This window comes from Rhinoderma darwinii, chromosome 1, assembly GCF_050947455.1.
Source record: "Rhinoderma darwinii isolate aRhiDar2 chromosome 1, aRhiDar2.hap1, whole genome shotgun sequence".
Lineage (NCBI taxonomy): Eukaryota > Metazoa > Chordata > Amphibia > Anura > Rhinodermatidae > Rhinoderma > Rhinoderma darwinii.
Window position 1 is genome coordinate 645,057,375 of NC_134687.1, and position 15,681 is coordinate 645,073,055.

General features: G+C 44.2%; 1 protein-coding gene across 2 annotated transcripts in view; it reads right to left on the minus strand.

Annotated features, from left to right (window-relative positions):
* Window positions 1-15,681, minus strand: part of LOC142664069 (uncharacterized) — a 286,823-nt gene that overhangs the window by 20,118 nt on the left and 251,024 nt on the right. For both annotated transcript variants that reach the window (XM_075843106.1, XM_075843032.1), the window contains exons 5-8: window positions 5,674-5,771; window positions 3,326-3,404; window positions 3,105-3,202; window positions 2,824-2,938 (exon numbers count right to left, since the gene is read on the minus strand). In XM_075843106.1, coding sequence (XP_075699221.1) covers window positions 2,824-2,938; window positions 3,105-3,202; window positions 3,326-3,404; window positions 5,674-5,771 — 390 coding nt within the window. The remainder of the gene's footprint in view (window positions 1-2,823; window positions 2,939-3,104; window positions 3,203-3,325; window positions 3,405-5,673; window positions 5,772-15,681) is intronic.

Here is a 15,681-nt window from a genome sequence, read left to right on the forward strand (position 1 = left end):
TTTCTAGCCATTTGGAGAGTTTAATCGAACCCACAAATGTAATGCTCTAGATTCTCAACTAGCTCAAAGGAAGGTCAGTTTTATAGCTCCTCTAAACAGCAAAACTGTTTACAGCGGTGCTAACATAATTGCACAAGGGTTTTCAAGTGTTTTCTAATCATCCATTAGCCTTCTAACACAGTTAGCAAACACAACGTACGATTAGAACACTGGAGTGATGGTTGCTGGAAATGGGCCTCTATACACCTATGTAGATATTGCATTAAAAACCAGACGTTTGCAGCTAGAATAGTTATTTACCACATTAGCAATGTATAGAGTGTATTTCTGATTCATTTAATGTTCTCTTCATTGAAAAAAAACTGTGCTTTTCTTTCAAAAATAAGGAAATTTCTAAGTGACCCAAAAGTTTTGAACGGTAGTGTAGATAGCTCCATTGGGGCTCCCTCTAGGAGTGGAATCCCCAGCCAGAGCGTTGCCGACGCTTTGGCTGGGGATTCCTCTACTGTTGGAGCCCCTGACGTCACTGTCCATACACAGTGACTTCAGGGGATCCTCCTGGATCGGAATGTGATGCCAGGGGCAACCACAGAGCAAGAGTCCTAGAGCAGGGCACTAGTATAGGCTCTGCGCTAGACCTCTGGGGATGACATTAACATCAGTGTCCATATATGGACAGTGATGTCAGGGGCTTGCCCAGAGCTGGAGTCCCGGAGCAGAGCTGTTTCTAGCACTCTGCCTGGGATTCCAGCTCTGCTCCTGACATCACTATCCATATATGGACATGGATGTCAGAGGCAATCCCAGAGCTGGAGTCCCAGGCAGAGCGCTAGTAGGCTTTTCCTGGGACTCCAGGTGTGCTCCTGACATCACTGGGACTCCTGCTCTGGGGAAGCCCCTGACATCACGGTCGATGTATGGAAAGCGATGTCAGAGACGTCCCCAGCGTCGCAGAGCCTATACTAGCGCTCTGTCTCAGATTCCAGCTCTGGGGAAGTCCCAGACATAGTGTGTCCATACATAGACAGCGATGTCAGGGAATTCCACAGATTCCCGGAGCAGAGCCTATACTAGCGCTCTGCACTGGACACCAGCTCTGGGGAGCCCCAGACATCGCTGTCCATATGTGGACAGCAATGTCAGGGAATTCCAGAGTGCCGGAGCAGAGTCTGTGCTAGCGGCTCTGTGTCTCACGGGCCACAAATGACAGCCCCAGGGGCCGCGTGCTTAAAGAGGCTCTGTCACTAGATTTTGCAACCCCTATCTGCTATTGCAGCAGATAGGCGCTGCAATGTAGATTACAGTAACGTTTTTATTTTTAAAAAACGAGCATTTTTGGCCAAGTTATGACCATTTTTGTATTTATGCAAATGAGGCTTGCAAAAGTCCAAGTGGGCGTGTATTATGTGCGTACATCGGGGCGTTTTTATTACTTTTACTAGCTGGGCGTTCTGACGAGAAGTATCATCCACTTCTCTTAAGAACGCCCAGCTTCTGGCAGTGCAGACACAGCCGTGTTCTCGAGAGATCACGCTGTGTCGTCACTCACAGGTCCTGCATCGTGTCGGCCACATCGGCACCAGAGGCTACAGTTGATTCTGCAGCAGCATCAGCGTTTGCAGGTAAGTAACTACATCGACTTACCTGCAAACGCCGATGCTGCTGCAGAATCAACTGTAGCCTCTGGTGCCGATGTGTCTTCGCTCGTCCGACACGATGCAGGACCTGTGAGTGACGTCACAGCGTGATCTCTCGAGAACACGGCTGTGTCTGCACTGCCAGAAGCTGGGCGTTCTGAAGAGAAGTGGATGATACTTCTCGTCAGAACGCCCAGCTAGTAAAAGTAGTAAAAACGCCCCGATGTACGCACATAATACACGCCCACTTGGACTTTTACTTTAAACACGCCCACTTGGACTTTTGCAAGCCTCATTTGCATAAATACAAAAATGGTCATAACTTGGCCAAAAATGCTCGTTTTTTAAAAACGTTACTGTAATCTACATTGCAGCGCCTATCTGCTGCAATAGCAGATAGGGGTTGCAAAATCTGGTGACAGAGCCTCTTTAAGACCCCTGGTCTACTTAATCCGCCACGGAGTACATGCAACTTTTTATTCCATTTTTTTAAGCGAACTGATCAAAAAACAGCATTTTTTTTTTTTTTTAAATATGGCATTCACTGTTCTGTAAAATTTACATGTTAACTTTATCCTGCGGGTTATTTTTATTTTATTTTTTTAAATTTTGTTTATTGAGCAGATTAAAGGCTTATTTTTGTGGGACGAGCTGTAGTTTTTATTGGCACATTCCAATTTTTTAGCGTGAAGGTGACCAAGAAAAATAGCAATTCTGGCGGGTTAATTTTATTTACAGTGTTCGCCATGCGATTTAAATAATGTTATATTGAAATACATCAGACTTTTACAGATGCGGTGATACCAATTTAGTTTTTTTACAATACTTTAGAGGAAAGGTGGGTTTTTGTTTATTTTTTGTACACCACTAAAGAATTTAACAATTTTTAACACTTTTCATTAGTCCCTGCAGGGGATTTGAACCAGCGATCGTCAGACATACTAGTGTATTGAATTATTGTCATTTTTAAATGCTCCTGGTATCCCTCCCAAAATCTGACACTAAGCCTAGTGCATGGCCAGAATCATAGAACACCTTGTAGAGAACTTCTATGTGCAGTCACAGCTCCCTCAGGTCCTGCACTATGTATAACACATTGTCTGAAGTGTTACTGTAATGTAGAACTAAGGAGGAACCCCACCTTAACAAACCTCCCAATTCACTTTCTGAATTCATTATTACTTACCTGTGGAAACACCTCCTGGAATTTCCTCCTCCACTTCACTCTTACACGGTTGATCGCCCCTCACTCGCTCTTCTTCTTCTTCATCCTCTGCTTTAATATTAGTCAGATCTTCCCCCTGATTTCACATATGTAACAATTCAGTACAATACAGCAGAGAGTGCAAAGAATCTAACAGATCAATATAAGAAACCACCAAAATCTATGACCATATCTATGACCGCAGGACCAAAAAGCTCCACACCCCCCTATATAGATCTGGTATAGGGCTCAGCTTCATCTACCTGATGATTCTCTGGGACATTGTGATTTTCCTCTGGACAGTCCTGGGAATACAGAGGACTGGGACATCTCTCTGGTGAATTTCTCCTACTGGATCCATCTGTAGAAAACACACAGTGGCGGAATAGAGTTTACAAGTGATGATGAGATGATGGGAGTTGTATCTAGGTGACCCTCAAAACAGGTTCTTCTTTACAACTAATGAACGTCTCCCGCTCCTTACACTGCTGATCAGCCATTAAATCCGGCTCCTCTTCTGCTTCATCTTTAAACTCAACCTTAATATCAATTAGATTTTCAACCTAAACAGACAAGAAAAAAAAAAGTAAAATTAACTTGCGTTCAATGACTTTATAGCAGAAGTGTAGCTAGGATCTCCAGCACCCGGGGCAAAGATTCTGTCTGTCCGTCCGTCCGTCCCCCCCCCCCCGACATGTTTACTTTTTCTACCAATCAGTGAGGTGTAATTTTTATGGAACGCGAGTATAAAACATTTGTACATTTTACAAGCAATATAGTTCTATAAAGGGAGTTACCAGAACAATAAATTAACCCTTTCCTGACATTTGACGTATGCTTACGTCATATCCGGGCAGGGGAAGTATGGAACAGGCTCACGCAGTGAGCCCGCTCCATATGATGCGGGTGTCGGCTGTATGTTACAGCCGACACTTCACAGTAACGAGTGGGATCGTGTAACCCATTAAATGCTGCAGTCAATAGCGACCGCAGCATTTAAATAGTTAGAAAGAGCTCATGGTGCCCCCCGCAATGCAATCTCATGGTGACGATATTTGCTATGGCAGCCTGGGGGCCTAATGAAGGCCCCCTGGTCTGCCATGTTTGTGCTATTAAGGGGTTAATAGAAGCTTGTCCGAAAGACGATATACTGCAATACATTAGTAAATATTAAAAGTTAAAAAAACCCTCCTTTTCCCACTAGAGCATTGTAAAACAATAAATAAACATAATTGGTAATGACGCATCCATAAAAGTCTGAACTATTACAATATATCATTATTTAACCCGCACGGTACACGCAGTAAAAAATAAAATAAGATTAAAAAAAAGGTAAAAACGCCAGGAGCGCAATGTTTTGGTCACTTCATTGCCCACAAAAAAATGGAATAAAAACAAAACCCCGCATGAACCCCAAAATGGTAGCATTAAAAACGACAGCTTATCCCGCTAAAAATAAGCCCTCATACCACCTAATTGACAAAAAAATAAAAAGTTACGGCTCTCGGAATTTGGCGACAAAATAAATTTTATTGTAAAATTTCCTTTTTTTCCTTGTAAAGTAGTAAAACATAGAAAAAAAATATATATATTTAGTATCGCCGTAATATTATTGACCCACAGAATAAAGTTAACATGTTTTAATTGTACAGTGAATTCTGTAAAAACAAAGCGCTAAAAACAAATGCTGGAATAGTTTTTTTCGTTTTCTGCCCCACAAATATTTTTTTCCCGTTTCCCAGTACATTATATGGCACAATAAATGCCGATACGATAAACTAGAACTCGTTCCGCAAAAATCAAGCCCTCATAGGACTATATCGACGGAAAAATGAAAACGTTATGGCTTTTGGAAAGTGGGGAGGAAAAAATGAAAATTTAAATCTGAAAGTTGTTTACGACGGGAAGCGGTTAAAGAGGTCACCGGACTAAAAAAAGATTGTATAACGGAGGCTAATGAGACTACATGGTGATATAATGTAGATACTGCCACACCCCCGCTTGTAGATAGTGTCACACACACCCCCTTGTAGTTACTGCCACACAGCCCCTTGTAGTTACTGCCACCCCCCCCCTTGTAGCTACTGCCATTCCCCACCCCCTTGTAGCTACTGCCATTTCCCCCCCCCCTTGTAGCTACTGCCATTCCCCCCCCCCCCCCCCTTGTAGCTACTGCCACACTCCACTCTGGGAGAAATTGCCAACCCCCCCCACCCCCCATAAATAGTGCCTCACACCCCTTGTAGATACTGCCACACTACCCCACCTTGCAGATACTGCCACACCCCACCCTGTAGATACTGCCACACGCACACAAATACGCACCCTTGTAGATAAAGCCACGCAGACCCCCTTGTAGATAGTGCTGCAGGGAGGGGCCCTGTAGATAGCGCCATTGGGGCTCCCTCTAGAAGTGGAATCCCCGATCTGCCCGGGAATTTGTCTCCTGAAGGAGCCCCTGACGTTACTGTCCATATACGGTCAGGGGTGTCAGGGCTCCCTGTAGGAGCGTTATACCTGGCCAGAGCATCGGCAACTCTTTGGCCAGGGATTCCGCTCCAGGAGGAGTGAATTGCAGAGTAGGGATAGTTTCCTGCTCTGCCATAATATTCAATTGTATCTGCGTCCTAAGGACGCAGATACAATTGAATATAGTAGTTGCCGGGACACGTCTCTGTAAATTTGGGACTGTCCCGGCAAATTCGGGATTCTTGGCAACTATGACCGTGCCGCCCTACCTTCTTTCCTATTTGTGCTCGGGACACTTGCCCCGCCTGCTCCCCCCCCCCCAGCTTTATAGTCATATCTTGAGGAGAATTGAGCAACATCTACCTGATGATTCTCTGGAACATTGTGATTTTCCTCTGGACAGTCCTGGGAATACAGAGGACTGGGACATCTCTCTGGTGGATTTCTCCTACTGGATCCATCTGTAGGAAACACACAGTGACTGAATACATGACTATTGTATATCTGTCTATATATCACACACTTCTCTCTGCACCTTACATTCTATACTTATTTAATCAAAGTCTAAAGGGCACGTCCTGAGATTTGCGGATACAGTTTAAAGTTGTTGGGCGCAGGGGACATTTATTAAGAGCTCCCTGCCAACCAAAAAAAAAGTGCCCAGGCGTGCCATGGAACAATGATACCTCTGCTTATTGGGGAATTCTACATTTCAAAAGAGGGAACCCACAGTGAAGACCCTCATCTTTTCACACAAAGTACCTGTAGTAAGAAAAACAACTACTCCAAGTTTTCTCTCCACAAGGGATGGGAAACCACTGAGGTGTTGGAGGAAGCTCTACGGTTGTATCACACCAAGTTTCCATTTACCTGGTGCGGTTATGAGGAATGGGGAAAAAAAAAATATGATTACATTTAGTTAATTGGTTTTCAGCGAGACCATGACAGCACCATGAGAGAGGCTGCCTCCCTCCTGGACAGGAAAGAGAAGCTCTATAAAGAGAGGGAATACCCCCATCCTCCGCTGTAGAAGGATTCATGAACCTATTAGGACAAATCCAAAATGTTTTTTTATTTAAAACGAAGACGAGCCACACTGTCCTCCTCAATATATACAATAATCAGCCATAACATTAAAACCACTGACAGGTGAAGTGAAGAACATTGATGATCTCGTGACAACGGCGCCTGACAGGGGAGGAGAGGAGAGATTGGGCAGCAAATTAACAGTTTTTAAAGTTGATGTGTTGGAAACATGGGCAAGCATAAGAATCTGAGCGACTTTGACAAGGGCCAAATTGTGATGGCTAGACGACTGGGTCAAAGCATCTCCAAAATGGAAGGACTTGTGGGGTGTTCCTAGTAGGAGGTAGTTAATACGTATCAAAAGTGGTGCAAGGAAGGACAACGGGTGACAGGGTCATTGATGTGCGTGGGGGGAAAAGGCCAGGCCGTCTGGTCCGATGCCACAGGAGAACTACTGCAGAACAAACTGTTCAAAAACATAGTTATGGCTATGATAAAAAGGTGTCCGGACACGCAGTGCATTTCAGATCACTGCATTTAGGGCTGCATCACTGCGGACTAGTCAGAGTACCCATGCTGACACCAATCCTCTGGCAAAAGCTTCTACAATGGGCATCAGAACTGGACCAAAAAGCAATGGAAGAAAGCTGCATGATCTGATTAATCAAGTTAACTTTTACATCAAATGAACGACCATGTGCGTCGCTTTCCTGGGAAAGAGATGGCACCAGGATGCATTATGGGAAGTACTACTGTAGAACAAATTGCTGAGAAACAAGTGGCTGGAGGCGGAGACAGTAAGATGCTTTGGGCAATGTTCTGCTGGAACAACTTAGGTCTTGGCATTCACATACAGTGAAGGAAATAAGTATTTGATCCCTTGCTGATTTTGTAAGGTTAATTTTACCAGTGAGAGATAGATTATATATATAAAAACAAAAACTGAAAATCACATTGTTAAAATTATATATATTTATTTGCATTGTGCACAGAGAAAGAAGTATTTGATCCCCTACCAACCATTAACCCTTTAATGACCGGGCCTGAAAAGACCAAGCCAGATTTGTTAAATCTGGTATGTCTGACTTTATCAGAGAATAACTCTGCGAAAGTTTTGAATATCCAAGTAATTCTGACATTGTTTTTTCGTCACATGTTGTACTTTATTTTAGTGTTAAAAGTAGACTGATAAGATTTGCGGAAATTAATGAAAAAATAGAAAAATTGAAGAAATTTTGTAAAAATTATAATTTTTCCCTATTTTTAACGGCAATATGTCACATATGTACATACATACTGTACAATTTTTTTAATTAAATATATATATCTCCATCGCTTTACTCTATTTTGGCAGCACTTTTGAAAAAAAAAATATATATTTTTTTTGGAGCAATTTAGAAGACTTACAAGTTTAGTAATGATTTTATAACTTTTGAAGTACATTTGGTTTTCCTGCACCAAGCCAGGTTTTCAGAGGCTCATAGGTCTTAGAATGGTGGAAACCCCCACAAGTGACACCATTTTGAAAACTACACCCTTTAAGGTATTTATTAAGGGGTGTTGTAAGTATTTTGATCCCACCGTTTTTTTGTAAGAATTCATGCAAAGCAGGCGTAAAAAAATATAATTTCACTTTTTTCATAAAAGTATCACTTTGAAGACCGATTTCTTTGTAAAGCGACCATCAGAATGAAGAAACACACCCCAAAATCTATCACCCTGTTTCTCCTGTTTTCAAAAATGCCCACATTGTGACCCTAATGCGTTGCCTGGACACACGGCAGGGCCCGAAAGGAAGGGAGCAACCGGAGGCATTCAGGTCTCATATTTTGCTCGAAAATGTTTTAGGCCCCACTGTACATTTGGAGAGGTTTTGAACTACCAGAACGATAGAAACTCCCCATAAACGACCCCATTTAGAAAACTAGACCCCTTAAGGTATTTATCTAGGGCTGTAGTGAGTATTTTGACCCCACAGTTTTTTGCTAAATTGAATGCATAGCAGGTGAAATAAAAAAAAAAAAAAACTTTTTATATAAAAGTATCACTTTCAAGATTGATTTCTTTGTAAAGCGACCATGAGAATGAAGAAACACCCCTCAAAATCTATCACCCTGTTTCTCCTGTTTTCAAAAATGCCCACATTGTGACCCTAATGCGTTGCCTGGACACACGGCAGGGCCCGAAAGGGAGGTAGCACCCGAAGACTTTCAGGACACACATTTTACTTGAAAAGGTTTCAGGTCCCATTACACATTTATAGAGGCACTGAGCTGCCAAAAAGATAGAAACTCCCCATAAATGACCCCATTTTGAAAACTAGACCTCTTAAGGTATTCATCTAGGTGCGTACTAAGTATTTTGACCCCACAGTTTTCACAGGAATTAATGCAAAGCAGGTGGAAAGAAAATTTTATTTCACTTTTTTTCACAAATGTGTCATTTTAAGGTCAGATTTCTTGTACAGAGGACATGAGAATAAGGAAATGCACCAGAAAATGTATCACCCTGTTTCTCCTGTGTTCAAAAATATCCCCATTGTGGCCCTAATGTGTTTCCTGGACACACGGCAGGACCCAAAAGGAAGGGAGCACCCGGAGGCTTTCAGGACACACATTTTGCTTTGAAAATGGGAGGATTCTACTTTTCTAGATTGAGAAATAGATGTCCCTAACAGTTTCTACACCCTATGACTATGTCGTGCTAAGAAAGCAGCTGTCCTGAAATCATGTCAGTCTATAGACATTATGTATATCAACCCGTTCTGATATATAGTAAGTTAGAGTGGGAAAATGTATTAAACTGTTGGCGGAAAAAGGCAATATATCCAAAAAAAAAGGAGGAAGAATGTATCCAGCTATGTGGAAAACTAGAGCATGTTCACAGGATGAAAGAAAATTTGTAGGGCTGTAATGACTTTATTATTCAAAGTGACTGGTCATACAACGTCTCTTTAGCTCCATCAATCCCTATATAAGGGACGAATGTGCCAAGTGACGCGGTACACCATAACAAGCCCCTGCCCGGCAAGGTAGGAACCGCCATGTGCACAAAACAACCAATCACTAGAATATATAAAGGGGGGCAGTGTCCCACACCGTATGTATAGATACAGTAAAGGACCACTACTCCCCAAATTAATGTCGCTATTTCTAGAAGTATTGTCGTGTGTAAGAGGTCCACCAAAAACCCGAACAAAACTGTAATAAAGCCCATAGTGTATTGATAAGGACAAAACAGGGACTTATGCATAGACCGGGGTTGGAAGGACAAGCGGAACAATAATATCGTGACTCACTTCGCTGTCCTCGTTTGCTGCAGACCCGACACTGTTTTTGGGGTATTTTTGGTTAGATGTTGAAGGGATGGGGTGTAAAAAAATGTTTTTCAACAAGTCGGTGTACATCCACTGACTCATGGACTACTCTCTGGTCTGCAGATTGAAATAGGAGATCTTCAATCACTTTCTCCTGAAATTCAGAGAATGTCACCCTGCCCGCTGATTTTTTGTACAGGACAAATGCGTTCTGCATCGCAACCTGAATTTGCTATAGCCGATGACACACACAGGCTTTTGTCTATCTGCAGAGGCCCCACGGTCTCTAATAGTTGCTGTTGCACTTGAATGGACAGTGCTGATCATGTAGACGTCCTTGCGGTCACGAAATTTTAAAGCCAGCATCTTCTCAATTTGAAAAGTGCATGACTCCCCTTTTCGTAGTTTTTTATCCACAAGTTGACGTGGGAAGCCTTTGCGATTCCTGCGTATTGTGCCACAGGCTCCGGTGTTGGCACAATGAAGGGCGCTAAACAATGGCACACTGGTATAAAAACTGTCCGTGTATACATGATACCCCTTGTGTAGGAAAGGGCCAATTAAATCCCACACAATCTTACCAGTGGTACCAATATTTGGAGGGCACCCTGGTGGATTAAATTCACTGTCTTTACCCTCGTAGATCTTAAATGCACATGTGTAGCCAGTAGTGCTTTCACATAACTTGTAGATCTTTACCCCGTATTTTGCACTTTTTGAGGGTATGAATTGACGGAATGAGAGACGCCCTTTGAAATTTGTGGGATTCCACAACCTGGCATTAGGTGACGAAGGCTTATTGGCAATGTACTGCCTGGCATTCAAATTTGTTTCCTGCACAAAATGTTCCAAAACTTGGTCCGTAATAAAAATATTAAAATAATTTAGTGGTGAAAAATTACTGACATTGGGACTTATGCCAGGAGTAGCAATAAAGTCATTTATGGTGGGAGAAAATAAACTCGTGGGTTCCCACACTAAATCGGTTTGGTGGGGTTGTGCAATTTCAGGGGCTGCACTTTGAACGGACGTTGTGGCAACTGCGCCGTCTCCCATATCACTGGTGCTGGGTCTCATATCCATAGAATCCCTTGAAGCGACACTTTCGCTGTCGCTTTCAAGTAAGGCTGGGTTCACACGACCTATTTTCAGACGTAAACGAGGCGTATTATGCCTCGTCTTACATCTGAAAATAAGGCTACAATACGTCGGCAAACATCTGGCCATTCATTTGAATGGGTTTGCCGACGTACTGTGCAGACAACCTGTCATTTACGCGTCATCGTTTGACAGCTGTCAAACGACGACGCGTAAAAATACAGCCTCGTCAAAAGAAGTGCAGGACACTTCTTTGGAGCCGTTTTCTCATAGACTCCAATGAAAACAGCTCCAAAAACGGACGTAAAAAACGCAGCGAAAACCGTGAGTTGCTCAAAAAAAGTCTGAAAATCAGGGTCTGTTTTCCCTTGAAAACAGCTCCGTATTTTCAGACGTTTTTGGTCACTACGTGTGCACATACCCTAAGGGTATGTGCACACACACTAATTACGTCCGTAATTGACGGACGTATTTCGGCCGCAAGTAGTGGACCGAACTCCGTGCAGGGAGCCGGGCTCCTAGCATCATACTTATGTACGACGCTAGGAGTCCCTGCCTCTCCGTGGAACTACTGTCCCGTACTGAAAACATGATTACAGTACGGGACAGTTGTCCTGCAGAGAGGCAGGGACTCCTAGCATCGTACATAACTATGATGCTAGGAGCCCGGCTCCCTGCACTGTGTTCTGTCCGGTACTTGCGGCCGAAATACGTCCGTCAATTACGGACGTAATTAGTGTGTGTGCACATACCCTAAAAGCTCAACTTCAGATGCAGAATCCGTATCTGAGCATAGCATCTGATTGGCTTCCTCAACGCTGTATCTTCTGGCAGCCATAATGAATATACAGTCTAAACCGCAAATAATAAATGGAACTAGCGGTTTCTTTTTTTTATTAACTAAGGCCTCATGCACACGACCGTAAAAACACCCGTTATTGCGGGTCGTAATTACGACCCGCAATAACGGGTTCATAGACTTCTGTTACCCACGGGTACCTTCCCGTTTTCTCACGGGAAGGTGCCCGTGCCGTTAAAAAAAATAGAACATGTTCTATTTTTCTATTTTACGGGCCGTGCTGCTATACTTTATAATGACAGCACGGCTCGCAAAAGCGGCCGGCTGCCCGCGGCCGGCCGTGCCCGGCCGTGCTCGTAGTTACGAGTCGTAATTACGAGCACGGTCGTGTGCATGAAGCCTAATCAACTAAGAACACTAAAAGAATTAAACTTTTTTTTTAAGTTTTTTTTTTTTTCAAACCTAAACCTAAACCCTACGCCTAACACAAACCGTAAACCCAAGCCCAGAACAGCACCCTACGCCGTCTAAGGCCCCATGCACACAAACCTGTTTTTGCGGCCGCAATTCCCCCGAAAATCCACGGGAGAATTGCGGCCCCATTCTTTTCTATGGGGCCATGCACACGACCGTAGTTTTTGCGGTCCTTGCACGGCCCGGGAGCCCGGACCGCAGAAAGAACGGGCATGTCTTATTACGGCCCTGTTCTGCGGTCCGGGCTCATTGAAAACAATGGTGGCGGCCATGTGCATGTCCCGCGATTTGCGGGCGGCCGGCGGCTGACAGTCCGCAGCCGGCCGACCCGAAAATCACGGCCGTGCACACGGCTACGGTCGTGTGCATGAGGCCTAACAGCGTACACGCCGTCTAACAGCGTACCCGAAAAAGAAAGTAGTTTATAGTACGATTCTTAGTATATACAGTAAATATATTTATATATATATGTATATACTACCAAAAGGTGTCGCTGTAGACTGAGTACCTGCACCGCCTGACGTCAAAAGACGGTGGGCGGTCGTTTAGGGGTTAAGAGTACAGCCTCCTCCAGACCAGTTACACGCTCCGAATCAACTTGGTGCATGCATTAAAGACAGCTGTCTTAAATGGTCACCTGTATAAAAGACTCCTGTCCACAGACAATTAATCAGTCTGACCCTTACCTCTACAACATGGGCAAGACCAAAGAGCTTTCGAAGGAAAGGATGTCAGGGACAAGATCAATGACCTGCACAAGGCTGGAATGGGCTACAAAACCATAAGTAAGACGCTGGGTGAGAAGGAGACAACTGTTGGTGCAATAGTAAGAAAATAGAAGACATACAAAATGACTGTCAATCGACATCGATCTGGGGCTCCATGCAAAATCTCACCTCGTGGGGTATCCTTGATCCTGAGGAAGGTGAGAGCTCAGCCGAAAACTACACGGGGGGGAAGTTGTTAATGATCTCAAGGCAGCTGGGACCACAGTCACCAAGAAAATCATTGGTAACACATTACGCCGTAATGGATTAAAATCCTGCAGTGCCCGCAAGGTCCCCCTGCTCAAGAAGGCACATGTACAGGCCCGTCTGAAGTTTGCAAATGAACATCTGGATGATTCTGAGAGTGATTAGGAGAAGGTGCTGTGGTCAAATGAGACTAAAATTTTGGCATTAACTCAACTCGCCGTGTTTGGAGGAAGAGAAATGCTGCCTATGACCGAAAGAACACCGTCCCCACTGTCAAGCATGGAGGTGGAAACATTATGTTTTGGGGGTGTTTCTCTGCTAAGGGCACAGGACTACTTCACCGCATCAATGGGAGAATGGATGGAGCCATGTACTGTCAAATCCTGAGTGACAACCTCCTTCCCTCCACCAGGACATTAAAAATGGCTCGTGGCTGGGTCTTCCAGCACGACAATGACCCGAAACATCCAGCCAAGGCAACAAAAGAGTGGCTCAAAAAGAAGCACATTAAGGTCATGGAGTGGCCTAGCCAGTCTCCAGACCTTAATCCCATCGAAAACTTATGGAGGGAGCTGAAGATCCGAGTTGCCAAGCGACAGCCTCGAAATCTTAATGATTTACAGATGATCTGCAAAGAGGAGTGGGCCAAAATTCCATCTAACGTGTGCAAACCTCATCATCAACTACAAAAAACGTCTGACTGCTGTGCTTGCCACCAAGGGTTTTGCAACCAAGTATTTATTCTTGTTTGCCAAAGGGATCAAATACTTATTACTCTGTGCACAATGCAAATAAATATATATAATTTTGACAATGTGATTTTCTTTTTTTTTTTTTTTTTTTATACAATCTATCTCTCACTGGTAAAATTAACCAAGCCTAAAAATTCTAGACTGTTCATGTCTTTGACAGTGGGCATGTAAAGGATCTGCCAGGCACAACTTCTGTATCAACGCCCATAGGTAATCAGTCTGCACCTGCTTCTATGTCTCTGAGACGGACTCCATCTTCCACCACTCAGGATGGCAGGCTTAGGAGTGGGAGAGCCTATCACAGCCTGGCCAGACGGAGCTAGCTCCCGCCCTCTATGTATACCTGCCTTTCCTGTTCCTCCTTGCTTGTGATTCTTCTGTTGGTTTCCTGGCCCTGCTGCAGCTTCTTGAACTATTTGTCCCTGCTTCGTATTGACCCTGGCTTACTGACTACTCTCCTGCTCTGCGTTTGGTACCTCGTACACTCCTGGGTTGACTCGGCTTGTTCACTACTCTCCTGCTCTGCGTTTGGCACCTCGTACTCTCCTGGTTTGACTCGGCTCGTTTACTACTCTTGTTGCTCACGGTGTTGCCGTGGGCAACTGCCCCGTTTCCCTTTTGTTCTGTGTTCCCTTGTCTGGTTGTCTGTCGTGCACTTATTGAGTGTAGGGACCGTCGCCCAGTTGTACCCCGTCGCCTAGGGGGGGTCGTTGCAAGTAGGCAGGGACTGATTGGCGGGTAGATTAGGGCTCACTTGTCTTTTCCCAATCCCTGTCATTACAGGGCAAACTTACAAATTCAGCAAGGGATCAAATACTCATTTCCTTCACTGTAGATGTTATTTTGAAACATACCACCTACCTAAACATGGTCATATATTAATTAATTAAACACCTTCATGGCAGCAGTATCGTCACATGGCAATGAGCCCTTTCCGCAGCATAATGTGCCCTGCCAAACTGCAAACATTATTCAGGAACGGTTTGAGGAACATGACAAAGAGTTCAAGGACTTCAAAGTGTTCAGTGCTTAAAGCGTTGATTTCAACTCCAAATTCCACAGATCTTAGTCCGATCGATCATCTGTAGGATGCGCTAGAAAAACAAGTCCGATCCATAGAGACCCCACCTGACATCTTACAGGACTTAAAAGGATCTGCTGAGAACGTCTTAGGGCCAGATACAACAGGAACCTTCAGAGGTCTTGTGGAGTTCCATGCCTCGATGAATCAGAGCTGTTTTGGTGGCACGAAAGGGACATACCCAATATTAGGAAAGTGGTTTTAATGTTATGGCAGTTTTGAGCCTTCCATCGGAGTTACACATCAGGAGGACTCCCAAAGTATACCTTCCACGGAAGGCTGCAACGTATCCCACTGAATAGACATACAATGAGCCACATGGCCTGTACAGCCCATTTCCCCTCGCAGGCAGCGCTTCACTGAACAATACACGGTATAGGGGAACAAGGGTGATTTTTACTACTCCCATGCAGAAGATGCAGTCAGTGTAACAGAGGTAAACAGTGATCACCCCACCTTGCCTTCACCTCTTCCATACTCCTCCTTGTTCCCCCATATACTATGTATAGTTCATAGAAACAATGCCTGTCATGCTGTATGTATTGTAGTTTGTTCCCCTCTTTCAGCCGCCTTGTTCGGTGAGTATGTATTGTGCCCAGCTATGAGGTGCAGGCTGGAAGTGGGGAGTGTTCTTGTCTGAGGCATGAGCATAGCTAGGTGGACATGACTAAGCATGAGCCGGGGGCACGATATATACTGCTGGGCTGGTGTGGCGAGGAGAAGGGGGTCACATCCACCGTGCACACTGCAGGCTCTATTGTCTCTGTTCTAGAGAAGGTTATTCATAGAGCAAGATCTGGTTAAGCCTATCCGTCTTCTGATCCTCCGAGGCGGAAACACAGTATTGCAAG